The 24039-nt window shown below is 39.7% G+C and overlaps 1 protein-coding gene and 1 long non-coding RNA gene across 8 annotated transcripts in view; both read right to left on the bottom strand.

The window, feature by feature from the left end:
• The window catches only part of PTPRE (protein tyrosine phosphatase receptor type E), a 143481-nt gene that overhangs the window by 71722 nt on the left and 47720 nt on the right, over positions 1 to 24039 (bottom strand). For 5 of the 7 annotated variants that reach the window (XM_082222867.1, XM_082222869.1, XM_082222870.1 and 2 more), the window contains one exon: positions 5367 to 5389. In XM_082222867.1, the coding sequence (XP_082078993.1) occupies positions 5367 to 5389 (23 nt within the window). Of the gene's footprint in view, positions 1 to 3001; positions 3119 to 5366; positions 5390 to 6661; positions 6712 to 24039 lie in introns of those variants that run through there. The other 2 variants (XM_082222873.1, XM_082222871.1) reach the window with 2 other exon arrangements.
• LOC309532558 lies at positions 13080 to 18110 on the bottom strand. Its single transcript, XR_014219932.1, has 3 exons — positions 18093 to 18110; positions 17289 to 17326; positions 13080 to 13776 (listed from the first exon to the last, which is right to left on the bottom strand). It is a non-coding gene; the product is annotated as an uncharacterized lncRNA (long non-coding RNA).

Below are 24039 nucleotides of genomic sequence, written 5' to 3'. Positions count from 1 at the left end.
GGAGGTCTGTTCTTAACCTGAAACTGTTCTTAACCTGAAGCACCACTTTAGCTTAATGGGGCCTCCTGCTGCCACTGCACCGCCGCTGCATGATTTCTGTTCTTATCCCGAGGTATTATTTCTGGGTTAGCGGAGTCTGTAACCTGAAGCGTATGTAACCTGAAGCGTATGTAACCCAAGGTACCACTGTACTATGTTCCTCGTGACAGACATGGGAGCACACTGAGTAGCCCATACTCCAACGTCCACTTGAACAGTGCAGCTATCTGTAGTAACACTGTAGATGCAAAGGGCTCCACATGACCCAGAATTCAAATTGTGCAGAGTTCCAGTTTGTGTCGAACGCTTCATAAGTACAGTACAGCTTCACACAGGAAGATGTTATAGCCACAGACAGTTGAGCTGTTCAGAGAGAAGCCAGGGCTACTCAGCTCACCCCTGCCCCTGTGTTGAGTAACATGGAAGCATTGACACCAGGACAGCTCAGATACAGGAAGTGATTCACACTGGGAAATATTACTAAAATCAGTGTATGGAAGGTGGCTCATTTTCACAGATTAATAAAACAACAGCCCTCCCCCTCCATCTCTGATTATATATATATGAACAGGGGAGACAGCTGGATAAAGCACACATTGGTGCCTGCATGCACACTTTGTTTACTGAAATGTCATTTTCTTCTTTCACAAATAATCATGTCAGTCTAAACGCCTTCTGGTCCGGGACCATGTTGCTGCCTTTAAAGAACTGTGTGCATTATATTAATGCTAACAAGCAAGGACTTCACTAAGAGAGCATATGTTATTTTCTACTGCAGTGTTTTTAAAAAATGGATTTACTCCACGATAAAAAAATTCACATACACTATTAAGCATTCATGAAGCATATAAAGGGCATCAGTCCTTAAAATAGGACAGCTTTGCTAAATCTTGCACACAGTTATATCTGCAGGTGGTCTTCATGCATTATTTGCTTTGCAGAGTAACTATATGCAGACAATGAAAGGGGGTTGGACTAGATGACCCTTGGGGTCTCTTCCAACTCTTCTATGTTTCTATTATTCTATGACATGACACCTGCACCTAAGCAAATGTAAACTACCTTGCTTACCAGTCGCAGTCTGGCAAAGGACAGTGAAAACCAAACATTTTCTTTCATGTAGACTTAGTCCCCCTACTCACCCCAAAAGCCTATTTTGCTATTACCTTTATATGCATTGCAGATTCATTTTTCCTCCTGGTTTAAATGTATAAGTATTTCAAAATGAAAGTTTGGGAATTTATTTCTGGAATTTCTATCATATTCATCAATATTATGTATTGTATTTTATGTATTTTTTTTAATGCCGCTCTGAGCCTGGCTTTGGCTGGGGAGGGCAGGGTACAAATAAAATTTATTATCTATTATTATTATTTTTAAAAAAACAAAGAAAATGCTCCTTGCCATGCCTTCAAGAGTGTTTCACATAATACAAATGAAATATAATTACAGGGCATAATAAAATCATTCAAAAAGCAAAGTGTCAGGAAATGCATTTACTGCAATTTCCAGCCAATTAGAAGGGTAGAAATACACTCCACATCTGATAATGGCTAAGTTCACATGTAACAATTAGCTTCAGTAAACCATACTGTGCGGAAACTGGGCTGCTGCACAAAGCCCGACTGTTCCCGCTTTGTTCCCCCCTTTGAACAAGTGGATAAACACACCAGGAAGGAGATAGCTTCGCACAGGGGTGGGAAACCCTTTTCAACCAAAGGCTCACATTCCTTTCTGGACAACCTCCTGGGGGGCCGTGCCAGAGTTTCTACACACATTCACACCCCCCTCTATCTTCCATCCAGGCAGGCAGAAGGATGTATCAGGTTTGAGAACACATTTCAGCCAGGCTGACCATTGGCCATTCTGACTGAGGCTGATGGGAGTTGTAGTCCAATGACATATGGGTGGCGCCCCATTGACTATCCCTGCAGGGTTGTTTCCATACGTTCTGAGGTCAAAAAGAAACAGCCTCCATCCAGCATGTGATCATTCACTGCATGCTCTCTTTCCCCACCAAAATGAGTGTTGTTGAATTTGATAGAACAGACAATTAGATAGAAATTCACAAAATTCTCCTTCCTCTTCCACCAATGCTGAAAATCTGTTTAGCACAGTGGAAGACTTTTCACACTCAACAGCAGGAGCATAGCCCGTAGGTATTTACAATTTACTTAGAACTGAAAGGTATTATGGGCATGGGCCAAAATCTCCTAATGTTCCTTTCTGTTATCTTTCTGATCTTTTATCCAGATTTAAATATTACTGAATTACACAGAATAATATTTCTAGCTCCTCCACATATGAAAAATGTTTTTTAATTCTGTTATTTTTAGACCAACAGCCTACTCCACAGCAACTTCACTGTTAGAAATTATATATGAATTAGTAAGTCTACACCCAACAGAATATAAAATAATTTAAGTTCCAATTATTATTGAAATAAAGCTATTAAAACACTACTTGTGTTCTTAATACAGGAGGTCTTATATATTATTTCTAAAATTGTAAGTAAAATTTATCTTTAATGCACTGATTTCGACACAATGATCCATGTACGTATTTCACTTTTCTATAAACGAACAATTGCTTGGTATTGACAATTGTTTTCTATTCCATTACGGTCATTATCATACGCACACTTACTTGAGAGCCCCATTCCTCTCAGTGAATCTTAATTCCAAGTAAACATTACAGGCTCATGCTATTTGTCATATTAAACAGAACATATCACTTTCCAAGTTCAGAATCTTAATTTTGTTATAGATTCCTGTGATTTTATTCCTTTTCTGGCACCTTTCCACATCTATGAAATGTGATCTTAGAAAAAGCACTGTAATATATTTAACTAATAAACTGTATTGTTTACAATATATTCTCTCTTACACTGCACACCTCAATAAATACACACTTCATTAAAAACATACTTCATTAAATAAAACAATCCAATATACTCTTTTACCTCTTTTTCATCCAGAACAGATCTAACGGACAACCAACATAATACCCTGGGATCCATTTTGCCTACCAACTGTAAAGTAAGCCTTTATCAGCAAATCTTTGTTTCAGGAAATCCCAGTTCATATGCAACTAAGTTCCTTTTAAATAGAAAATATATTGGTGTCCCAGCCCATCCCTCCACCAGCTACTCATGCTTTTCTAAATGGAAACCTTGACTGCTGGGCATAATTATAGTAGCTGTTGCATGTGATAAATAGTCAAAAAGCCAGAGTCATAGGATTGTCTGGAAAAGGCTGCTGCGTCTCATAATGTAAACATTTCCTTCTGCTGCTGGAATAGGAAACAACCATTCTGGTAAATGATTAAGAAATTGCTGGCTTTCAAACTCATTCGTAAGTGTAGGAACATTCCCCTCCCCCACGCAGCTGCAAATCTCCTTTGCTTCCTACAAAAAGACATAAGTAGAAAACTTGAAGAGAGTAAGACGAAAGAGAATGCCTTAAATGAAACTCACAATAATATGCAAGGGTAAGACCCAGGTCCACAGTATTCCCTATTATGAAGTAGGCTGCTTCGTAGCATTCCTTGTTGAGATTAAAAATTCATATCAGTCCTACCTTCCAACAAAGGTGGTAATTCAAGCCCCTAGTATAGCCTGCTTGCTGACACAATAAATGACTACAGCACTACAAATCCACTGTGGATTTAGCTTACGCAGCTGCAGTTGTCCATGTGTCCAGTATCTGATGCACAGACAAAGACGACAAATTTTCATTGAAAAGCAATACTGTTCTAGCAAACTCCAGAATGATGTCTGGCTTCACCTATGAAGCTTTTTTTTTGGAGCTATTTGGGGATGTGCGTGAAACAGCAAGGTGGTTTTAGAGCATGTGAAACGCTTCACGTACTGTTTTCACTTGCCTATTTAAGCAGCTGTTGGTTCCTGTGTCACTTCTGCTTCCAGCAGTTTCCTTCTTACCAGACTGACAATCGGGAATCACACGCTAAGGCAGCAATCCTAATCCTACTTACCTGGGAGTTAGCCTCATTGAATTCAATAGGCCTTACCACTGTGTTGACATGGCTAGGATCGCTCTATAAACAATGGTATCGCAACAATACATATTACAAAGCCAATTAAGAGTAAAGGTGATGAAAGGAAAGAGAAGCCAAGTCTGGTGGGACTGCCCTTTTTAAAGGGCCTGTTTTCCCTCCCTTCTCTAAGATCTCATCCAGCCATGCAAGATGAAGAAACCCCATGAGATCCTGGGGAGACCCAGCTCAGTCAGTAGAGCATGAGACTCTTAATCTCAAGGTTGTGGGTTCGAGCCCCATGTTGGGCAAAAGATTCCTGCATTGCAGCAGGTTGGACTAAACGACTCTTGTTGTTTAGAGTCATAGAGTCCCTTCCAACTCTATGATTATTTTATTATTAGCTCTTTTGGCCATGACAGTAACCATGCTGCCCTGCAGCCAGCCTGTGCCTCAAATTCCTTCACTGGGCTGTGAGAATGAGTATATACCTCCTAATTCCTAATAGCCACCTTTTAGGTGCCTCTCCAGAACAGCTTAATCATAGTCTTAGGTGATACACCTATAACAAAGAAGCAACGTATTTTCAACATACAGTATAATGACTTCTGCCAGAAGCTTGAATATCGCTGAAGTTGGAACAAAGCAGTTCAAAATAACTCAAGGCAATTTATAGCTTTCACATGCAACCCTAAGCAACATTATTTCCTCAGTTAAATGTTCATTGCTAAGAAACCTGCACAAGTTTCCTACCATATTATCCTTCACGCACATCCTTTTAAAACAAACTAAAAAAAAAAAAATAAAACCAGGTATTATTTGCCTAGGCAGATGTGGCTTCAAAATGCCCCCTTTACCCATTTCTATCTTTCTATTTTGAATCGTCCTACTTTTTAAACCTGGCATTCAGAACTGAAGCAATGAATGGCTCTAACAATGAAAGCAGCCCAATTCTGCCGACGTGGTTCTAGAATAGTTCTTTTTCAGCCATTTTCCCAATAGCAGATCTGTGTCACAAGCAACTATAATCAGCACCATTATCTGACAATGGGCTTCAGATGTATGTCAGTGATAAGAAGCACTTTATTTTCAAGGCTGCAAACTAATACATGCCAAATTATATCCTAACAACTAATACGAGAAGGAAAAGTGAGACTGCAAAGGCTACCCCCTATAAAACATGCTGACCTATAAAATTTAAATATACGGTAGTTTGGCTGCTATATAGCTTCAAGCTGTTAACTTCATAATGTTGTGAAATTTCTTTAAAATAGTAGTATACTTGAATATACTGGTGGATAATTGTTAATAGTTAGATTATGCAGTGTACTCACCTACTAGAAGAAGATGCTATAGGCTGCAAAGGAAAAAGAGAAAGAGAGAATTTAAAATGTTTATATAAATATATATACATATTGTTGCTCTAAACTGATGACACATTTCTATATTTATATGCAAGCTTTTGTCTCCAGTGCAATCACTTAGAATATATATCCAATATTCTTTTGTTGTTTGTGTAGCAAGACACCTCATTGTGGAATTTGAACCACAAGGCAAGTACTGAAAAACAGAACTTGCATATATTGAAAGACCTGCAACTCAAACTGGCAAAAGCCTTGCTCAGGAAGGAATGAACACATGGCTGGAGGAAGGAAATTTGGGTCATGTAAGCCCTATGCAAGAGTTTCATGCAATGTTAATTTTAAACAACTACTTTAAACAAATAAGCCTGCTTCCTCTACCCTAAAGTTAGAGATCGGTTCAAAATAACTCAAGGATGCTAATCACGTGGAAAGGGAAAGAGGGAGCAGAGCAATCGTGTGTCCCCAATGGCACGCGGTGAATTTTTTCGTGGGGGAACCGTTAGGGCCAAAGGCGTCAGCTTGCAAGGGCAATGGAGTGGGCCTGACGTTTCCCATGTCACACATGTGAGCATTGTGCCTCCTTCCCTAAGCTTGGCAGAAGCTTCCTGGGCTTTGGGAAGCAGGTGCCAGCCCTCTGACAGGACTCAGGAGCCCTCTTGCCTCCTTCCCAAAGCTGGGCAGGCTTTGGGAAGGTGGCGGAAGGGCTCTTGGACCCATCGGAGTATTGCACCTCCCCCCCCCTCTGCTGGGCAAAAGCTTTCCAGGCTTTGGGAAGGAGGCACCAGGGGAACATATAGGAGACTAGCCTAGTCCACTGACCAGACACCACTGCACATCCCCCTAAACTGCATTCCTGGTAGCCGTCCATAAGTTGAAGGGCAACCATCTGTAGTGGGGAGTCTGCTCTACCTATGTGGACCCCTGGATGTTTTAGAACCAATCTGCCACACATTCATAATATCATTTGTTCAGGAACCTAGGTATGTGGACCGCGGACATACAATTTGTATTCTGGAAATAGATCACTGGTATGTTCTAGTGCAAACAACACCTAAACCACATCCAAGTTTAATTCCAGGTTAATGGACAGAATGACTTGAGCTCCTAAGCAATTCTGTTTTTTTCCAGTTGATGGCACTCATGACAAACCTGCTTTGAAACTGAGATGTATATCATGAGCATGCAGTTTAGCACAGGAAATTTGATAGCACCACCCTTTGCATGGTTACTCAGAAGGAAGCCCTATTGTGGTCACTGGGACTTACTTCTTGTAAGTGCACATAAGATTTCAGCCTCAGAGTGTCTCCATATAAAAGTAGCCATATAAATACATAAAATGCTCAACATGTGTTCACAGTAATTTATGACATGTTTAAAAAATGACATGCCACTGGTTGCTTCTCTGTGAGATTATATTTGCTGAAATTTCTCTCTCTCTCTCTCTCTCTCTCTCTCTCACACACACACACACACACACACACACGTGTTCACAAAAATAATTACGGGGTGGAGCATGGTCTATGACTTGGAACTACAGATTGTTGACTATTTTGATTCATTATATTTGTTTTCAGTTTGTCCACTGAACAACAATACTGTAGGACTCTAAACTAAAGACTCCTAATTCTGAAATTCACACCTCTTAAACAGACTCCACCTTGCTACAGTGAATGTCAGACATAAGGTCGGAAACCAGTCAGGCTTTTTTGTTGTTTGTCCACAACATAAAGGAAAATATAACACAAAGTAGTTAACTCTTTAAGCCAGGGGTCAGCAAACTAAGGCCCGGGGGCTGGATCCGGCCCAATTGCCTACTGGATCCGGCCCGCGGACGGTCCAGGAATCGTCACGTGGATTGGTGTGGGGATTCTGGTCATTCGGGCTGTGCCATTTCCTGCCCCCCTCCCTCACACACATCGCGGCAGCGCCTCCTCCCTCCCTCCTACGGGCTTCTCCATGCCCTGCCTAGAGGGGGAAGGGGGCTGGGCTTTGTTGCACCGCGGTTGGCTGAGAGCCATTTTAAGCAGCCCCTCACCCTTTCATGCCGCTCATCGTCCCTCCGCCGCTGCCAGCCCCTGCCGCTCGCAAGGCACAGGTAAGCAGCTGCCGGGGCTCGTCCGGTACTGTGGTGAAGGGAGGGGAGACTCGTGGGGAGGATTTTTGTTTTCAAAATATAGTCCGGCCCCCCCACAAGGTCTGAGGGACAGTGGACCGGCCCCCTGCGGAAAAAGTTTGCTGAACCCTGCTTTAAGCAAACACTGGAGGCCTTGGCCAAAATGGTCAATAACTTCTTTTTATCAAAGTCTTGATTTGTGTCTTGCGTATCCATAGGAAAAAAGCACTCCCATGGCCAACCCTGCAGATACTCATGCACACACTTGTTCACTACATGTTTCTGCCAACTGAAGTCTGTGGTGATGAGGTCCTGGGGATTTATTTCCCTACTTCTACTTTTCACAGACCCTCTTCCATGTCCTCGCTGTACCAGTTGAAACACCAGCCTTTTGCAACACAGATGAAACAAATTATTATTTTACCCTCACCATCTTACTTTCGTTTGGATTTTAATTAATTATATTATTTTCAAATCAGTTTCAATCTGAGAAACCCTAACCTGGTGGGTGGAATCAGTTCTCTACCACCTCTTATGGAATTATCCTTCCTCCCAACCAGAATATGATGAAGATGCAATTGTTGTTGTTTTAATTCTTTTTTAAAAAAAACAAAACAAATAGTGTTAATTCTTCTTTTCAGCCAGCCTATGCAGAAAATAGAATGAGAAATTAGGTCACAATGCACTGCAGAGATACTAACATAGTTGTTTCATAATCTGTGCAATCTACTTATTCTGTCCTGAATTCTACAGAGAATTCATCCATCTTTGAGGAAGATGTTGTACTGCATAGCATCTGAATCAATCCTTTCAGTTTATTATACCGCACATCAAAAGCCATAGAACTAAAATTCATTTAACAGTCATTCTGCATTATGAAGATTAACAAGCTGCAAATAGTTCCACTAGAAAACTGAATTCAATAAAACTAATTAGTTTTTCCCTTACAGTAGGTAATGAGGACAGCTGTGTTAGAGTGTATTTTGCTAACTCCCAACACTCCCTCCTCCCTTTTCCAAATCCCTCAGTCACTGACCTTCAATTTGGAGGTGCAAACTGCCAACATAAACAATTACAGAGGCAATTTTGCAGACAATTATGTAGGCCCAAAGCATTTAGGTGCAATCACACAACTGTAGCTGATTGAAATGGAAGATGAAGATACTTTGAATTTTCCATAAAATTTATAGTTAAATATTTAAAGTGAAAAGGATATGCTGCTTTTTTGAACTGCCATTTCTAAAATGTTTTTCTTCACAGATGATCATCATACAATGTTTTGTACATTATCTTCTGCAGTCTCATATTCTAAAATCTAGAAGCATGTTTGTGTGCTCTCTCTCACATACACACTAGTCATAAAGAAATGGAGGAAGCTATTACTGAATTTCCTGGTTCCTAACAGATGTTTCCTGGAAAGAGGATGTGGACCGAGTCATTATGACATGGAAAGTAGCTATACAGACAAAGTGATGACATTTAACCTAGTGGTCAAGTGACTCTGCAATGTTCTGTACACACAATGTCCCACACTTTTGTTCAAAAACTTAAGTGTTAAATAATATCATCATCCTACACAGTACCCCTCACTTTTCTGCAGGGTGCACAACTTTCATAATTATAAACATAACCACTTTCTAAAAAATGATAGCCCCCGCCTCCCTGAGACCACCAAAAGTGCTTAACTATAGCAATGCTCCATTTGATAGATAAATCACTTGAATAGCTGTTGCTTCGTGACAGGGAAAATGTGTAATATCTCCATGCCAGCACCACACACACTAAGCAGCTGATAGCACAGAAAGCCAGTGCGAATTTTGGTTGGCACACAAAAATTAAGTGTTTTTAAACACAGTACCTGCCACTTGCAATGCTGCCAGAAATAAATAATTTATTATTGTTGTTGTTGTTGTTGTTGTTGTTGTTGTTGTTTGTTTATACCCCACCCATCTGGCTGGGTTTCCCTTTTGAGCAGCATTTGTAGGGGCAAGCGCAGCACTGAAATCAGCCCATGTTCTTGTTAGAAATGTGAAAACATACTTTTATTTCAGCAAGAGATGTGGTAATGAGTCTTTGAGTAAAGAAAAACAGCATACAGTATATTATTGAAAGATAGGAAGTTTTAATGGCAGAACAATATCAAAATTAGCAGAATTGACAGTTTCTATAGGTGCATTCCGTTGATACCTGTCACGTACTGGTTGGGCACAGGGGAACCAGCAAGGGAAGAGTCTGGGAAGTGGTGGTGTGTCAACAATGAGAGGGAAAAGAGGGAGGAAACCAGGACGAGGAGAGGTCAGAAGATGAAGTCTTTCCAGCTTAAAGTTAAGACACTATTATAACAGCAGGAGGGCCACACACAATAAAGAGTCATGCTTTCAAAAGCCATGTGATGATCAGTGAATTCCATTGATCAATTGTTATTATGGAAATAAGGGGTCAATTGTATATAAAACATGGATGCATGCCCACAGAGAAACACTATCATCGAGATAGGAGTCTGTGATAGCTACTCCTACTCCTTGTGGATGGTTTGGCTCTAGAAAATAGTTGATGCCATCTGTCAGTAAAAGTCAATACAGCACAACAAGCCCAAGGCATTATATATAATTCCCAGAGAGAGATAGAACATCAAAGCACAGGCTTTTCTGATAAAACAAAAACTTGTTCTTTTTCTTATAAGTAAACTTCTATCCAAACTTTGGCTGCACTTTGATTAAAATTTGGAAGGGCCGCCTGCGAGCAAACAAAAAACACTCCCTATTTGTTTCTGGAAAATTGGAAGAAAAATGGGAACATCCCAGCACCACATTTTCCCAGTTTCCTCCCTGGCCTTCACATCTCTACCACTGCACCAAAACCCAACATACCTACTTTTGACTGAACAAGCACATTAAAAGCCTTTCAGGTTTTGTGAAAAGACTGCTTACCAACATTAATGCATTATATGCTGGAGAGGTGAAAGGGGAAATGAATCAGGAACGAACTAGCAATTATCTGCTGTGAAGGATGACAGCTATAAACTATGTAAGCATAACACTGCTAACTGCACACTTTCTAAGTGTTCTGGCAAAAAAGAAGAAGATATATAATAATATAGCATAGCAAAGCAAGAAAAACACAGGATAGCGTAACCCAAAGTGTAGCTTGAAAACATGATACCCATGAATTATTCCACATTACTACTAAAACAATAATAAAATGCCCATCAGTCATGTTGCTGTGATTCCCAGGAATATTGTAATATCAATTTTAAAAATGAAAAACACATTTATCATCACTTTCTGCTGTGAAAATTTAATCTAAAAGTATATGTCATTCTTGGAAGACGGAATTATTCCAGCCACAATGAATTAAGTAGATATCTGACATATTATGTTTTGTTTTAGGAAAATCAGCTTAGGACAAAGTTCAAATAATGAAACATTTTCAATTAAATTGTTTTCTATAAAGTGTTTACATGCATTGATTTTTATATACTATATACCGTATTATATATACTATATATTTATATGTTTTATGTTGTTCATGATGTCTCTTAAAGACTTAAACAGTTGATCTATGTGTGTTTGTATATAAGCAAGTTCCACTGAGTTCAAATAGGGCTTACTTCCAAGAAGGTGCAGATTGGATTGCAGTTTAAGTTTGCTTTGGAAATAGCACAAAGCAGCAGCAGCAATCTGAACTGTAAGGATAAACACATCTGGCATAGCTTGTGACCAAAGTAGATGCTGTCATTTTTTTTGGCATCTGTGCTGTAATGGTACACGCTGAAAACCACGCAGATGCAGAGCCTTTCAAAACAGAAAGATAGTGTGGTTCTCATTTGCAGATAAACAGGCTAGAAGAATGACACATCTTCCTAGGATTCCAAACAAATAAGTGAATCAAGGAAATTTCTAGTTCATTTCTCAACCAAAAGAATGATTTTAAATGAATATTTCATGTCTGTTTCATGAAAGTTTTACTCCTACTTCTGAGAATTAAGGGTTGGATCCAAACTTACTCAGCATAGGCCCATTGAGATAAGTGGTACTTAAGTTTGTTTCAAGCCCTTTCATAGGACTTGAAGGTAGCCAAGTTTAAAAAAAGAAAAAATGTAAACTCAGCCTTTTATTCAGGATATCTACCATGTATGATGTTTAATTAAATCATTAAATGCAGAGCAGAGCAATTTACGATTAAGGTGTACAACATAAGTGTTGCAATATCGCAATATATTGATCTCCATGGGCCAAACACATTTTGTTGTGGAAAATAATTGTAAATGCATTGCATTAAGCAAGAGATTCAGAGGTTTAGAACCATACCTTCAATGGGAAATAGTTGCAACTGCCTGAAGGAGCATCTCCACCCCCATCGTTCAGCCCGGACACTGAGGTCCAGCACCAAGGGCCTTCTGTCAGTTCCCTCACTGCAAGAAGTGAGGTTACAGGGAACCAGGCAAAGGGCCTTCTCAGTGGCTGCAACCACACTGTGGAACTCCCTCCCATCAGATGTCCAGGAAATAAACAACTATCTGACTTTTAGAAGACATCTGAAGGCTGCCCTGTTTAGGGAAGTTTTTACTGTTTGGTGTTTTATTCTATTTAATATTCTGTTGGCAGCCGCTCAGAGTGACTGGGGAAACCCAGCCAGATGGGTGGGATATAAAATAATAAATAATAATAATAATAATATAACAAAAAAAAAAAACAACGGAGAAGAGAGGCAGAACCAGGAAGGAAGCAGATGCTTTAACTTGACATGTGGAAGTATGAAACAGGCAATGAATGGCAAAGAGAAGAGAGTGGTGTCTACTTTTTAAGTACAGTTTAAAAAGTGTTCTTAATGTACTGGCAAGTTTGGAAGGAACATATCCCAGATGCTTGCAATGTGCAATTGCCTGTAGTCTGTTTTGACTCAACTTCGTAGCAGATCTTTTGGGTTTTGATTACTTTGGGTTCCCTACTGCTGCCAGCCTGGCCAATTAAGCAGCTGAGCCCAAAGTACTGAAAAATAAAACTCACAACATTTCTGTCAGGAGTAGAAATGGTGTCAGGGATTCCAGTGCTTGAACCAGAATTTCAGTATCTGGGGTTATAACCTAGCCTGCAGTTTCTCTCACAGTGAACCTGGCCCCAAGGTGAACGGGTCAAACTTTAGGAATACTGCTCTTCCAGGGAATTATTGAGAAGCAGTGAAACTATACAGGTTAGCTGAGTTGGTTACAGCATGGTGCTGATAATGCCAAGGTTGTAGCTTTGAATTCCGCATGGGACAGCTTCATATTCCAACACTGCAAGGAGTTGGATTAGATTATCCTCAGGGTCCCTTCCGATTCTATGAATCACAGCATGGTGGGCAAGCAGGAACAACATAAGGCCTTTTAAACCAGGCCACACATGCAGAAGTTGTTTCAAACCCCTCTGATAAATCAAAGAGAAAACATGATCAGGAAGGTAGATCTTGCAAAGCCTTTTGTAAAAACTAGATGCTCTGGAACTGGAGAAAGGGAAGAACTAAGAAACATTACTACACCCTGCCTGGCTCAAAGCAACAACAGCCGAGCCTGTACCAACTGAAGACAACCCAAAAAGTGCATTGTGTTCTGCTAGAGCAAGAACCCCAAAGCAGGCGGAAGCACAGTGGGACCTCGGTCATGGCAGCAATAATCAACTAATACACAGATATCATCGGTTCAGTCTGTTCTGATGGCTTTGAGCAACCAAGCATCCATGGTAACAGAGTCATGGGGCATTATCCCTTATGGCTCTGGAGTAGGTCTAGAGAAGCAGGGGAGATTGAAACAGTACCCCCTTTACATCTATTGAATCTATTCCCTTCTACACTTTGTCGAAAGGAAACTCACCACTAGAGTAGAAATCATATGTTGAACAGATGTAAAGTTCTTTGAGCAGGCTGAAAACAATGAGTAAGGTTACCGTAACTTCTGTCATAGAGCTTCAGTATGCTGACGACAACATAGTATGTGCACACTCAGAAGATTACCTCCAAACCATCCTAAATATCTTCGCAGAAGCTTACAAAAAGCTTGGCCTGTTGCTCAACACCCAAAAAACCAAAGTGCTGCACCAACAAGCACAAAACAACCCCTCGGTAGCACCACAAAGCCAACTCAATGGTAAAATGTTGGAAAGTGTCGATAACTTTTCCTAACTGGGCAGTTATCTTTCCACAAGGGCCAACATCGATGCCGAAATCCAGCATCGCCTGAGTTCTGCGAGTGCAGCTTGAAGTCTGATTGAAGTGCAGAGTGTTTGAGGACTGGGACATTCACAGGGAAACCAAAATGCTTGTTTAAAAAGCTATTATACTACCAACCTTACTATATACTTATAAAACATGGGCAACTTATAAACGCCATCTCTAACTTCTCAAAAGATTCCATCAACGGTGACTCCAAAAAAAATTACACATCACTTGGGAAGGCAGGCGAACTAATGCCAGTGTACTGAAAGAAGCAAAGATCACCAGTCTCGAAGCAATAATTCTTCAACATCAATTTTGTTGGACTGGTCATGTTGTGCGGACACCTAATTATTGTCTTCCAAAGCAACTACTCTATTCCGAACTTAAAAATGGAAAGTGTAATGCTGGTGGTCAACAAAAAAGGTTTAAAGACTCTCTCAAGGCAAATCTTTAAAAATGTAGTATAAACACAGACAACTGGGAAACACTGGCCTGCAAGTGCTCCAATTGGAGAACAGCCTTTACCAAAGGTGTCATGGGCTTTGAAGACACTCGAACGCAGAACAAAAGGGAGAAACGTGCTGAAAGGGAAGGCATGCTTGGCAAACCCTCATCGTGATCAACTCCTGCCCGGAAACCTATGTCCCTACTAAAAATTATTTTAATATGCAAGTGCTGGTTACAGATCTACTTTGTTGCATTTACATGTACATTTTGTTTCACTTTTTTATTTTAAAAAGTATATCTAGAAAGCACCCATTAAAAATTTATAATGTTGTACAATAGTATACTTCCATCATTCAATGACTTTATAAATGAAACATATGGACCTCTCTCAATATACAAGTGCCTTTGAAAATCAGTACAAGTTTCAAAGACCAAATAAGACCACTTCCATGTCAACAGCTGAAATATAACCATCTATTCTCTCCCCCCCCACCACAGACTGTCTTCTGAGAAAGTTCTGTGAACTCAACATGAATACTTCCTCCACACAAAATAACACAGCTGTATTCATTTATAAAACAAAAACAGCACTGTAGGAAAATATGCTGCTCTCTATTCTGGCGTGTTATCAGTCCAACAAAGGGGTAAATGTTAAAAATGGAAGGCATCCCGTTTAGGGTATCCATAAAGGTCAAACACTTACTGAATTATTCTTTAACACATATGTGATATTCTAAACCTTACCATGGTGTTTCAACTCTCACTGCAAATTAACAATGCCCATGGCAGCAAGATAACAGGACCCTGACTTAGCCTAGGCCCCAAAGTGGGAACCCGCTAAACAGCCAAGGTAAACTTCAACCAGATTATCAAACAAGCATAAGAATCCCAAGTCAATGAAAATGTAATCAGCGATACTTTTTCTCTCTTGTAAAGAGGTGGCTTTTAGGTCCCCTTGTGGTAGTTATCTGTGTATAGTCCTGTTTGGAATTAGTTTAGGATAAGTTCGCTTTCTACACAGAGGTGAAATGTGCATAAGGAATATAGGGAGTAGGTGCAAGTATACCTCTCTCCTTAATGCCTTATTTCAGTCAGCGTCTCAGAACTATTAAGAGGGAAAAGCCTGCCACACAGTTACTGGAACTCAGGCTTTGGCCTGGAGCATTAGGAAATCAAGCCACGTTTCTGGGCCATGTTCATCTCTTGAATATCATTCAACCTAGAAGTCTTTTCTTTCAAGCCATCTGAGCATGCCTTTTCAACAGAATGAGGAAAGGAGCCACCAGAAAGCAAGTCCAAGTAGCATGTAGGAGCTGTGTTGGCCCAGAACCAGCTCAGCATCCTGCTTCATTGAAGACTCTGTTAACCATAGGAGCCAATTCCTACGAGCCCCCACAATAAAATATTTGAGGGGGCTGGGCGCCCACAAAGTTTGTGGGCATTCCCATTCAAATGGTGTGTGCGCGCACTGTGTCATGTGATTGAATATGCAGGGCAGGGCTTGCCTGGGCTCCCACAATATTTTATTCAAGTTGGTACCCCTGCTGTTAACATGAGTGTGCACATGAGAGGAGAATTAACAATTCCACTCATGCCAGGGCCTCTAAAACTGCTATTTATTCTACAATACAGAAAAGCCCCTCAAACTTGCATACACCACTATGACAACCAGTTTAAAGTGGCCATAAAAATAAAAAGATTTGGAGGAATGTGACCTTGCAATTACACCAGCTAACCTTAGGTCTCATTGTGGCCTTTATTCCACTGCATGTACAACTGAGCTATAAAAATGCAGAAGCAGTGCTTCTACCACAATTAAATTAGTATCTTAAAAGGCTTTGCAATATTGCTTGGTTTCAAAGCTGAATAATACTTATGGGACTTACGTCTTACACCTCTCTGTTGCAAGAATGCTTCGTTCTTAAAAGTTAGCAACCCGTAAGCCATTTAAGGGTTAAGACGTTAATATCAACACCCATGACTAAAATCTTTTTTCAGTCATGGGTCTTTGTATTTACAGTTCAACTAATGGAATGTTATAGAATGATTTCATACATCAGACTTGCAGGTTTAACAAGATTTAAAATAGTGAGAGATAGAAAGATGGAAAGGAGTGGTAAATTGAAAGGATTGAAGTGACAGGTGGCAAATCACCAGGGGAATTTTAAACTGAAGGACTGTCTTCCAAATGCCCTTGGTATCAATGTGTGAAATTAGTTAAGATACCTTCTGAAAATTAATTATCTAACACTTGAACTAATTATGCATCTATAGATAATTGCAGGGTCATTAGAAACATAAACCTTAGGAAGATGTTACCTCATAATAGAGATCTCATTCATGCTAAGGAAGCTTAATTTCATCAGAATTTAAATTACAACCACTTTTACCTAGGATTTACAACTCAACCTGATATATTTTCAAATAAATTAATGTCTCTTCTTCTAGCCCTCCGTTTGGGTTGCTTGCTTAACTGAAATACTAAGTTTCTTTCTGCAATTGCTCCAAGTCAACAAGTGTGAAGCAGCAGCAAAAAATAAAATAAAATGCTAATGCTATTCTAGGCTGCATTAACAGAAGTACTGTGTTCTGATCAAGGGAAGGCTCTATTCTGCCTTGGTCAGACCACATCTGGAGTACTGTATCCAGTTCTGGGCACCACAATTTAAGGAGGATGTTGATAAGCTGGGAAGTGTGAAAAGGTGGGTGACCAAGATAATAAAGGGTCTGGAAACCAAGGCTTATGGGGAATGGTTGAGGTAATTGGGTATGTTTAGCCTGGAAAAGAGGAGACTGAGAGGAGATATGATAGCCATCTTCAAATATCTAAAGGGTGTGGTGGAGTCTCCTTCTTTGGAGGTCTTCAAGCAGAGGCTTGACAACCATATGTCAGGAGTGCTCTGATGGTGTTTCCTGCTTGGCAGGGGGTTGGACTCGATGGCCCTTGTGGTCTCTTCCAACTCTATGATTCTATGATTCTATATGGAAGATGGAGCAAATGTGCTTTCTCCTGCTCTGGAGACTAGGACCCAAACCAATGGCTTCATAAAGTAGATTCCAAATAAACATCAGGATTAACTTTCTGACAGTAAGAGCTGTTTAACAGTGGAACGGACTCCAACTAGAGGTGGTGGACTCACCTTCCTTGGAGATTTTCAAGTAGAGGTTGGATGGCCATCTGTCAAGTATGACAAAATGAGTCTTTATCAAAGAAAAGAAATGGAAGGGATAATTTTTATGTATATATAATATTGCTCAGTAGTTATAAAACCAACTCTTCACTGCATGGATAATAACTGTAATGATTTTACTCATTTACAAGCAATGTATCATATTTCCCTGTCTGACTGAAGTTCTGCCTCCAATATTTCCATGACAACTCATTCCAACTTAAGCCATTTCATTTTCTTTACAGCATGCATTCAACTGGATAGTGCTGGTGCTGTTTTGCTTTCTCATTTAATTACTGAAGTCAACTTTATGAGCCGGCGGTGGGGGAGGGAGTCCACTAGCACATGCAGCTGGCATTACCCTATTTCATCATCCCATATATTTAATGCAAAACTGGAATGAGATCTGTGCTTAGTGATGTTTTCCAGAGCTATGTCAGGTTTTGCTTTCTAGGACACATTTATGCAATAGCATGAAATGGTGTCTCTATGTTCTGTCATTAGGGTTGGACTGTCGATTGTGTTAGAACCTAGCACTAGGACACATAAGCTGTAGTGCTGCCTGTGCCAACACAGTGTCATCCAGATGTGCTGGTAGGAGAGGATGGGAGTTGTAGCTCAAAGCATTTGGAAGGTACCATGTTCACGAAGGTTGCTGTAGAGCAACACAGCTAGCCAGAATGCAACGGAATAAGAGCCTTAACTATAGTGGAGGCGAAATGGGCCATTCAACAAGGTTTTTAAAATGTTATTTCTAAAATAATTTACACTCACCTTTTTAGCCCAGGCAAGGGCTCCCTAAGGTGGCTTACGATTAAAATGCAGTAAAATCTGAGAGCAGAGAGCAAAAACATAGCAATATTAAACAAAGGATCCAGCTCATTAAAACAAAAACAGAATGTTCAGGGGGAAACAACCAAAAGCCTGACAAAACATTGTGTGTGTGTGTGACATGTCATGCAAAATAATAATAAGGGGGGGGCAACTGAACCATTCTGAGGAGGCAGTTTCTGATTCTACAAGTGGACTTCATCCCAAGTAGGGTGCTCATAAACCCAGATTAACTTTCCTACGGAGCAACACCATCGCTGTCTTATCTTGTTGAACCCCAGGTTGTTATCCACATGGGCTGCTGCAACTAGAACATTCTTCAGGTGTTTCTTGATACAATTTTGCTTCACGTACAAGCTTGTTTACTCAAAGTATCGACACACAGAAACACTAGATTTGATTCAGTTTCTTGTCACTCCCTCTGCCACCTCAAAAAGGAGAAGTTATTGCCAAGCACACTTAAGAGCCATTGTTTCAGGAATTTGCAACAGAACCAAATAAATAAGTACAACCACCCCAATAACAATGTAACAGTGGAAGACAAGAGCTCTGATTTCATTGTACCAGCAACCCATTTTAGGTGTGGCCAATATTTACGCGATTGAGCACAAATGCACAGCGCTGAACCCGGAAGTGCCCCAGAAATGTAATAAAAGACACCACTTATTCTGAGTAGACACAGATAGGATTACACCATACCATTAAAGCACTGCAAAACCCTACACAACGGGGAATAGGATTATGGTGTAGATATGAGGACGAGCATAAAACTCAATATACGACTGAAGATTAATATAAAAGCTGGGGACTTAATGAGTCCTCAAGTCCATAGAAACAAACATAAGCAAGGTTCCCCCCCCCCCCGGAAAAAGTGTTCAGGATTCCAGGTACAGAAAATGCTCTGAATATCCCAGCACTTGTTTATACAATTTTATGCAAACCTAAAATTTTCTGGATAAACGTAAGCAATATTATGTGGGAAACATCTGGCAAATCATATTTAAATAGGAGGCATTGCTAATTACTTTTGCAATGCTACCTGCTTAAAATCAAACCAAGGTTTGTTATTTATGAAACATCTGTTAATATCTTTTCATGCATCTTCATGCTTGACCATTCTTGTCAAATATGGCTGGGTTTTAAAAAAAAAAAAATCAATAGAGTGCACACAGGAAGAATGAACTACCTCTGTTTGCCTTTAGGGCGGAAAAAATTCTCACCTTATTTACTTTATTCACGCCCCAAATACAGTTTGTTATTACTGCTAGAGCATGTCAGTCAACCTCCACACCAGTAGAGCTGGCTATGCACCAAAAGCAAAAGCCGATTAACTTACTTCAATACTAGAAATCTCAAAAGTAAAAGTATAAGGATAGTCAAGGTAAGGTGCAGCTGAAGTTAAGGGCTAAAAATATCATGGGCTGCAGAATTTGCAAAAGCCAGCAGCAACACCTTGTTACTAAGGAGCTGTACTAAACTATATTGAGCGCTTTCAGCAAGAACAAGGAAAAGGAAAAAACTAATTGCAGCAAATGCAATCAAATAATACTGGCTTTCTTAATACCAGTAGTATTTTTGGAGGTACTGGACTGGGTGGATAGATAAACTATATGTTTTCTGTAGTCATAAAATCATAGAATTGTTGAGTTGGAAGGGACCACGAGGGTCATCTAGTCCAACCCCCTGCAATGCAGGAATCTTTCGCTCAACATGAGGCTTGAATCCATGGCCCTGCTGAGATTAAGAGTCTCATGCTTTACCAACTGAGCTGGTAAATGTAAGCTTCCCCAGTGGGAGGAACAGATCTCTGCCACAGATGTCCATTTTGTATTGTTTTTAAACTCGTTTTTTGTTTTCTGAGCAGCTTTTCTTATGCTGCTTTTCTTATATTTTGCCCACTGCACAGGGACATATGCAGAAGGCGGATAATAGCAATAGGCAACTACACTTACTTGTCATGCGACCTACCTCTGACAATCTCCTGGTTTGTGTGTGGAAGCTATGGAAAAGCAATAGAATATTTTCATTTTTACCCCACCCTTTCTCCAAAGAACACTGTGACCTTACGACAATCCTTAAAAATGGAAAGTTAGGCTGAAAGACAGCAATGTCATAGCTGAGCAGGAGCTGAACCTTGTTTCCTACATCTAAGTTCAACATTCTAGTTACTTCACCATAGAGGGACCCACATGCCTATAGAAATACAGTAGTATTGCAATGTTTAGATTAATAATAATAATAATAATAATAATAATAATAATAATATAGATTAAATCAGTCTAAAATCAGCAAATAAACCAGCAAGCGCAAAAACAATATAATTGTTGTTTAACTGATAAGAACAGATGCTACACTTGATCTTAGACAAAAGGCCATGAAGCAAACAGTATAATATTTTATAGTGAAAAATTGGATTCTGTGCTTTAGTATTTTATCATGTATAGTGGTACCTTGGGTTACAGACACTTCAGGTTACAGACACTTCAGGTTACAGACTCCGCTAACCCAGAAATAGTACCTCGGGTTAAGAACTTTGCTTCAGGATAAGAACAGAAATCGTGCTCCAGAGTCACGGCAGCAGCAGGAGGCCCCATTAGCTAAAGTGGTGTCTCAGGTTAAGAACAGTTTCAGGTTAAGAACAGACCTCCGGGATGAATTAAGTTCTTAACCCGAGGTACCACTGTATTTACATTATGAAAGCACTCAATTTCCTATTAATCTGTTCTGCAATTACTGACCTTTACAAGTCCTTAAAAGGTTTAGCATGACAACATGCTTTCTTATTAAAATTTTAAAAATTTAAATAGAGTTCCTTTTCCCCTCCCTTCAGTTTTGATCGATGCCTATTCTTGCTTAGGGCTGGGCAATATTAGGTCTTCATCATTGCAGTATATCTCCAGCCAAACTTCAGGTTTGGCGATATACTGTGCTATTGAAAAGAGAGGCACTGGCCCCAGCCTGCGAGGCCTCAGGTGAAACTGCTTCAGCTCTCACCATGGGGGAGCTGAGGTGCTTTCATCCCAGCGCCTTGCAGGTCAGGGCCAATGCAGCTAGCCCCAGCCCGCTGCTCAATGCCCCCCAGCTGAGCTAGCCCTCCACTCCCCAAGACAGAGGGACCCCTGTGACATTCCCCAGTGATATCTGGGGAAACTGCCATGGTTCTGAGCCCCTCTACCTACAGCGGCCGGCTGCAGCTTGTTTCTCCCTCACTGAGCGGTGGTGGTTTCACTAGCAATATACCACCAAGTGAAACCACCATCATGGTCTGCCCCTCATACCGGTCCTGGGAGATATGCCAATATTCTTGCTCCAGTGATCTTTTTTGCTGCAATGACCTTTCTATATCTATCCTGTGCTAAATCATTGATTTTATCAGAGCATAATAATATAATTAACATTTACACAGTAAAGGTAAAATATAAGCAATCATTTATTTTATGTTGGTCAGTGCTAACTTCCAATAAATGAAAAATTGAAAAACATGAGCTATATCTACTTGAGCAGCATAATAATGTCAGAAAACAGGATTAATTCCTAGATAATTCTAACTTAAAACAATTACCTCCTTAAAAAGGAACCCATACATCAGCATATCTGAACTTTGTAAGAATACAGCTTTTTATAGTGCAATAAACAATACCATTCATAGTTACAAAGGAAAGTTAATGTTTCCGCTCTCTTTAAAGTCTGAAATGCATTTCTCTTGGAACGTAAGAGAAACATCATTTGTTAAGAAAATCAATAAAGACTGTATTTCATCTAGATGTTGAATTCTCAGGATACATGGTCTAATTTTTCAGAGATGCTGTCCTCTTCCTGCTTTCTGTAGGAGGTACAGATGTTCAGTATCTGTGTCAGGTCAATGGAATATTTTTATTGCATCACAGAGTGTGAGGAGGACGGTACAATCACATCAGGATTTCTCCTAAGGTGGCTGAACATAGAAACGCTGCACAGAGATTTAAATAAAACATCAGACGCAATAACCCAATTTCTGTTTTCCTTAGAAGTGAAAAGAAAACTTGTAACATTCTGATAATTACTAGTATGTGGTGACATTTGGTATTTTTAAATGAATACAATCTTAATGTTAATTTCATCTGGCCACAATCGCCACCTAGAAATATTGCGCACAGTTGGGTCCAGAAGAAATACACCCAATCTTGACTTACCAAAGACAACAGTGTAGTGAGTATAGAGAAGCCCCAAGAATAGTGAAGGTTGCCATGCCTGTGAATCCCAACTCCTCCACTATTACACACTATTTCAGGGTCTTGTCTGCTGTCTGTATTGCATTAGCCCTGCCCTCCACCAAACGCCAATAAAATGATTTTCCAAGTGAACCAAAACATATACATACATGTAGAAAAACAAAATAGTCATAACAATATGTTGTGAAGAGTTCAAAACAACATATCTGCTACAGTGTGCAAAATGGTAGGCTATGAACTACCCTTTTGCATAATCTTATGCATGTTTATTCAGAACTAAGTGTTATTTAGTTCGATGGGGTTTATTCCCAGGTAAGTTCATATATAGAATTGCAGTTGTGATGTTCATGCATCCAACCACAACCTTAGATCTTTTAACTTCTAGATAAGACACTGGGGAATTATCTGAACCTGAAGAGTGACAATGCTAGCAAATCACACTAGCAACGTTTTACCACATCCCCCAAATGCAAAAACAGGGGAAATATTTTACCACAAACAAGTATCAGAAAACAAGGACTGTAACTAATAATCAGGGCCTGTTGGAGGGAAGGGGGTTCCATAAATGAGGTGGTACCACAAAGAAGGCTTTTTTAAAGAAGACTAGCTGCAGGAAAGTCTATCTTCAGAGTCAAGAATCAGGCAGGTGTACTAACAGACAACCTTAACAGACAGCAACCCTTTAGTGCAACCACAACACAGCCTAATATTGCTGAGTCAAAGAAGGAAAGACACAAAGATTCAACAGGGAAAGGAAGTGGGTTTTTTAAAAAAATACACTCTTTAAATATTAAAAAATATTGATTGCTTGTCTTCCTTTAATTTGGAATTTAGCACAGCAGTAGATGCTAACAGGATTTATTTATTTATTTTTAGTATGAATAAGTTTGCAGTGTTTACCGTTTTGTTGATACTGTTGTTTACTGGCAAACTTTATCAGTAAACTACAAACGTCGTAGGGTTTCTGACCCCCAAACCCTGTCATTCATATAATAGAGTTGGAAGGGGACTTGTCGATCAATCAAACACAGGAAATCCTGAGCTAAATCATCCCAATATCAGACTGCCTAACATCTGCATGAAGACCTTCAGCAAGAGATTGATTTCCTCCCCTGGGTAATTGACTCTACTACTGAGCTGCTCTTACCATTCAAAAGCTTATCTTAATGTTCAGCCTATAACGTTAAATTCTAGGAATAAAATCACCATAACATTTAAATTTGTTTCATGTTCTTTCCTGTGCAGAACACATTATTAAAGTGATAAGACGTTACAGCAAATAATATTTATTTTAAAATCAGATAATTTACATAGTGAATAAGCAGCAATCAAACTCATCACTCCAGGGTCTAGTTAGTATATGAAGCCTGACCCAGAGAAAAATCAGTTTAAATAATACGTGTTATTCAGACAAAACAGCAATTACCACACTAAAAGTAGCTTAGCAATAATATTCCTATTGCAAACGGAATGTAAAATGAAGTGCTTTGAATAGCATATTCTTTTCTGAGGCTTTAGACTAAAAGGACAACCAACTTCAGCCTAGGCTGCAAAATAAATAAATATATTTTTAAAAATCAATAACAGAATTGTGACCAAAGAACAATGCCATACTCACCACAAAATGAAATCTTTCACATTTAGCTACAACTTCTACTCAAAAGGTCCTTTGTATGCTA

This window comes from Podarcis vaucheri, assembly GCF_965113315.1.
Source record: "Podarcis vaucheri genome assembly, chromosome: 5".
Classification (NCBI taxonomy): domain Eukaryota; kingdom Metazoa; phylum Chordata; class Lepidosauria; order Squamata; family Lacertidae; genus Podarcis; species Podarcis vaucheri.
Note: the sequence above shows the minus strand (reverse complement) of the source record. Positions and strands in the feature narration are given on the sequence as shown.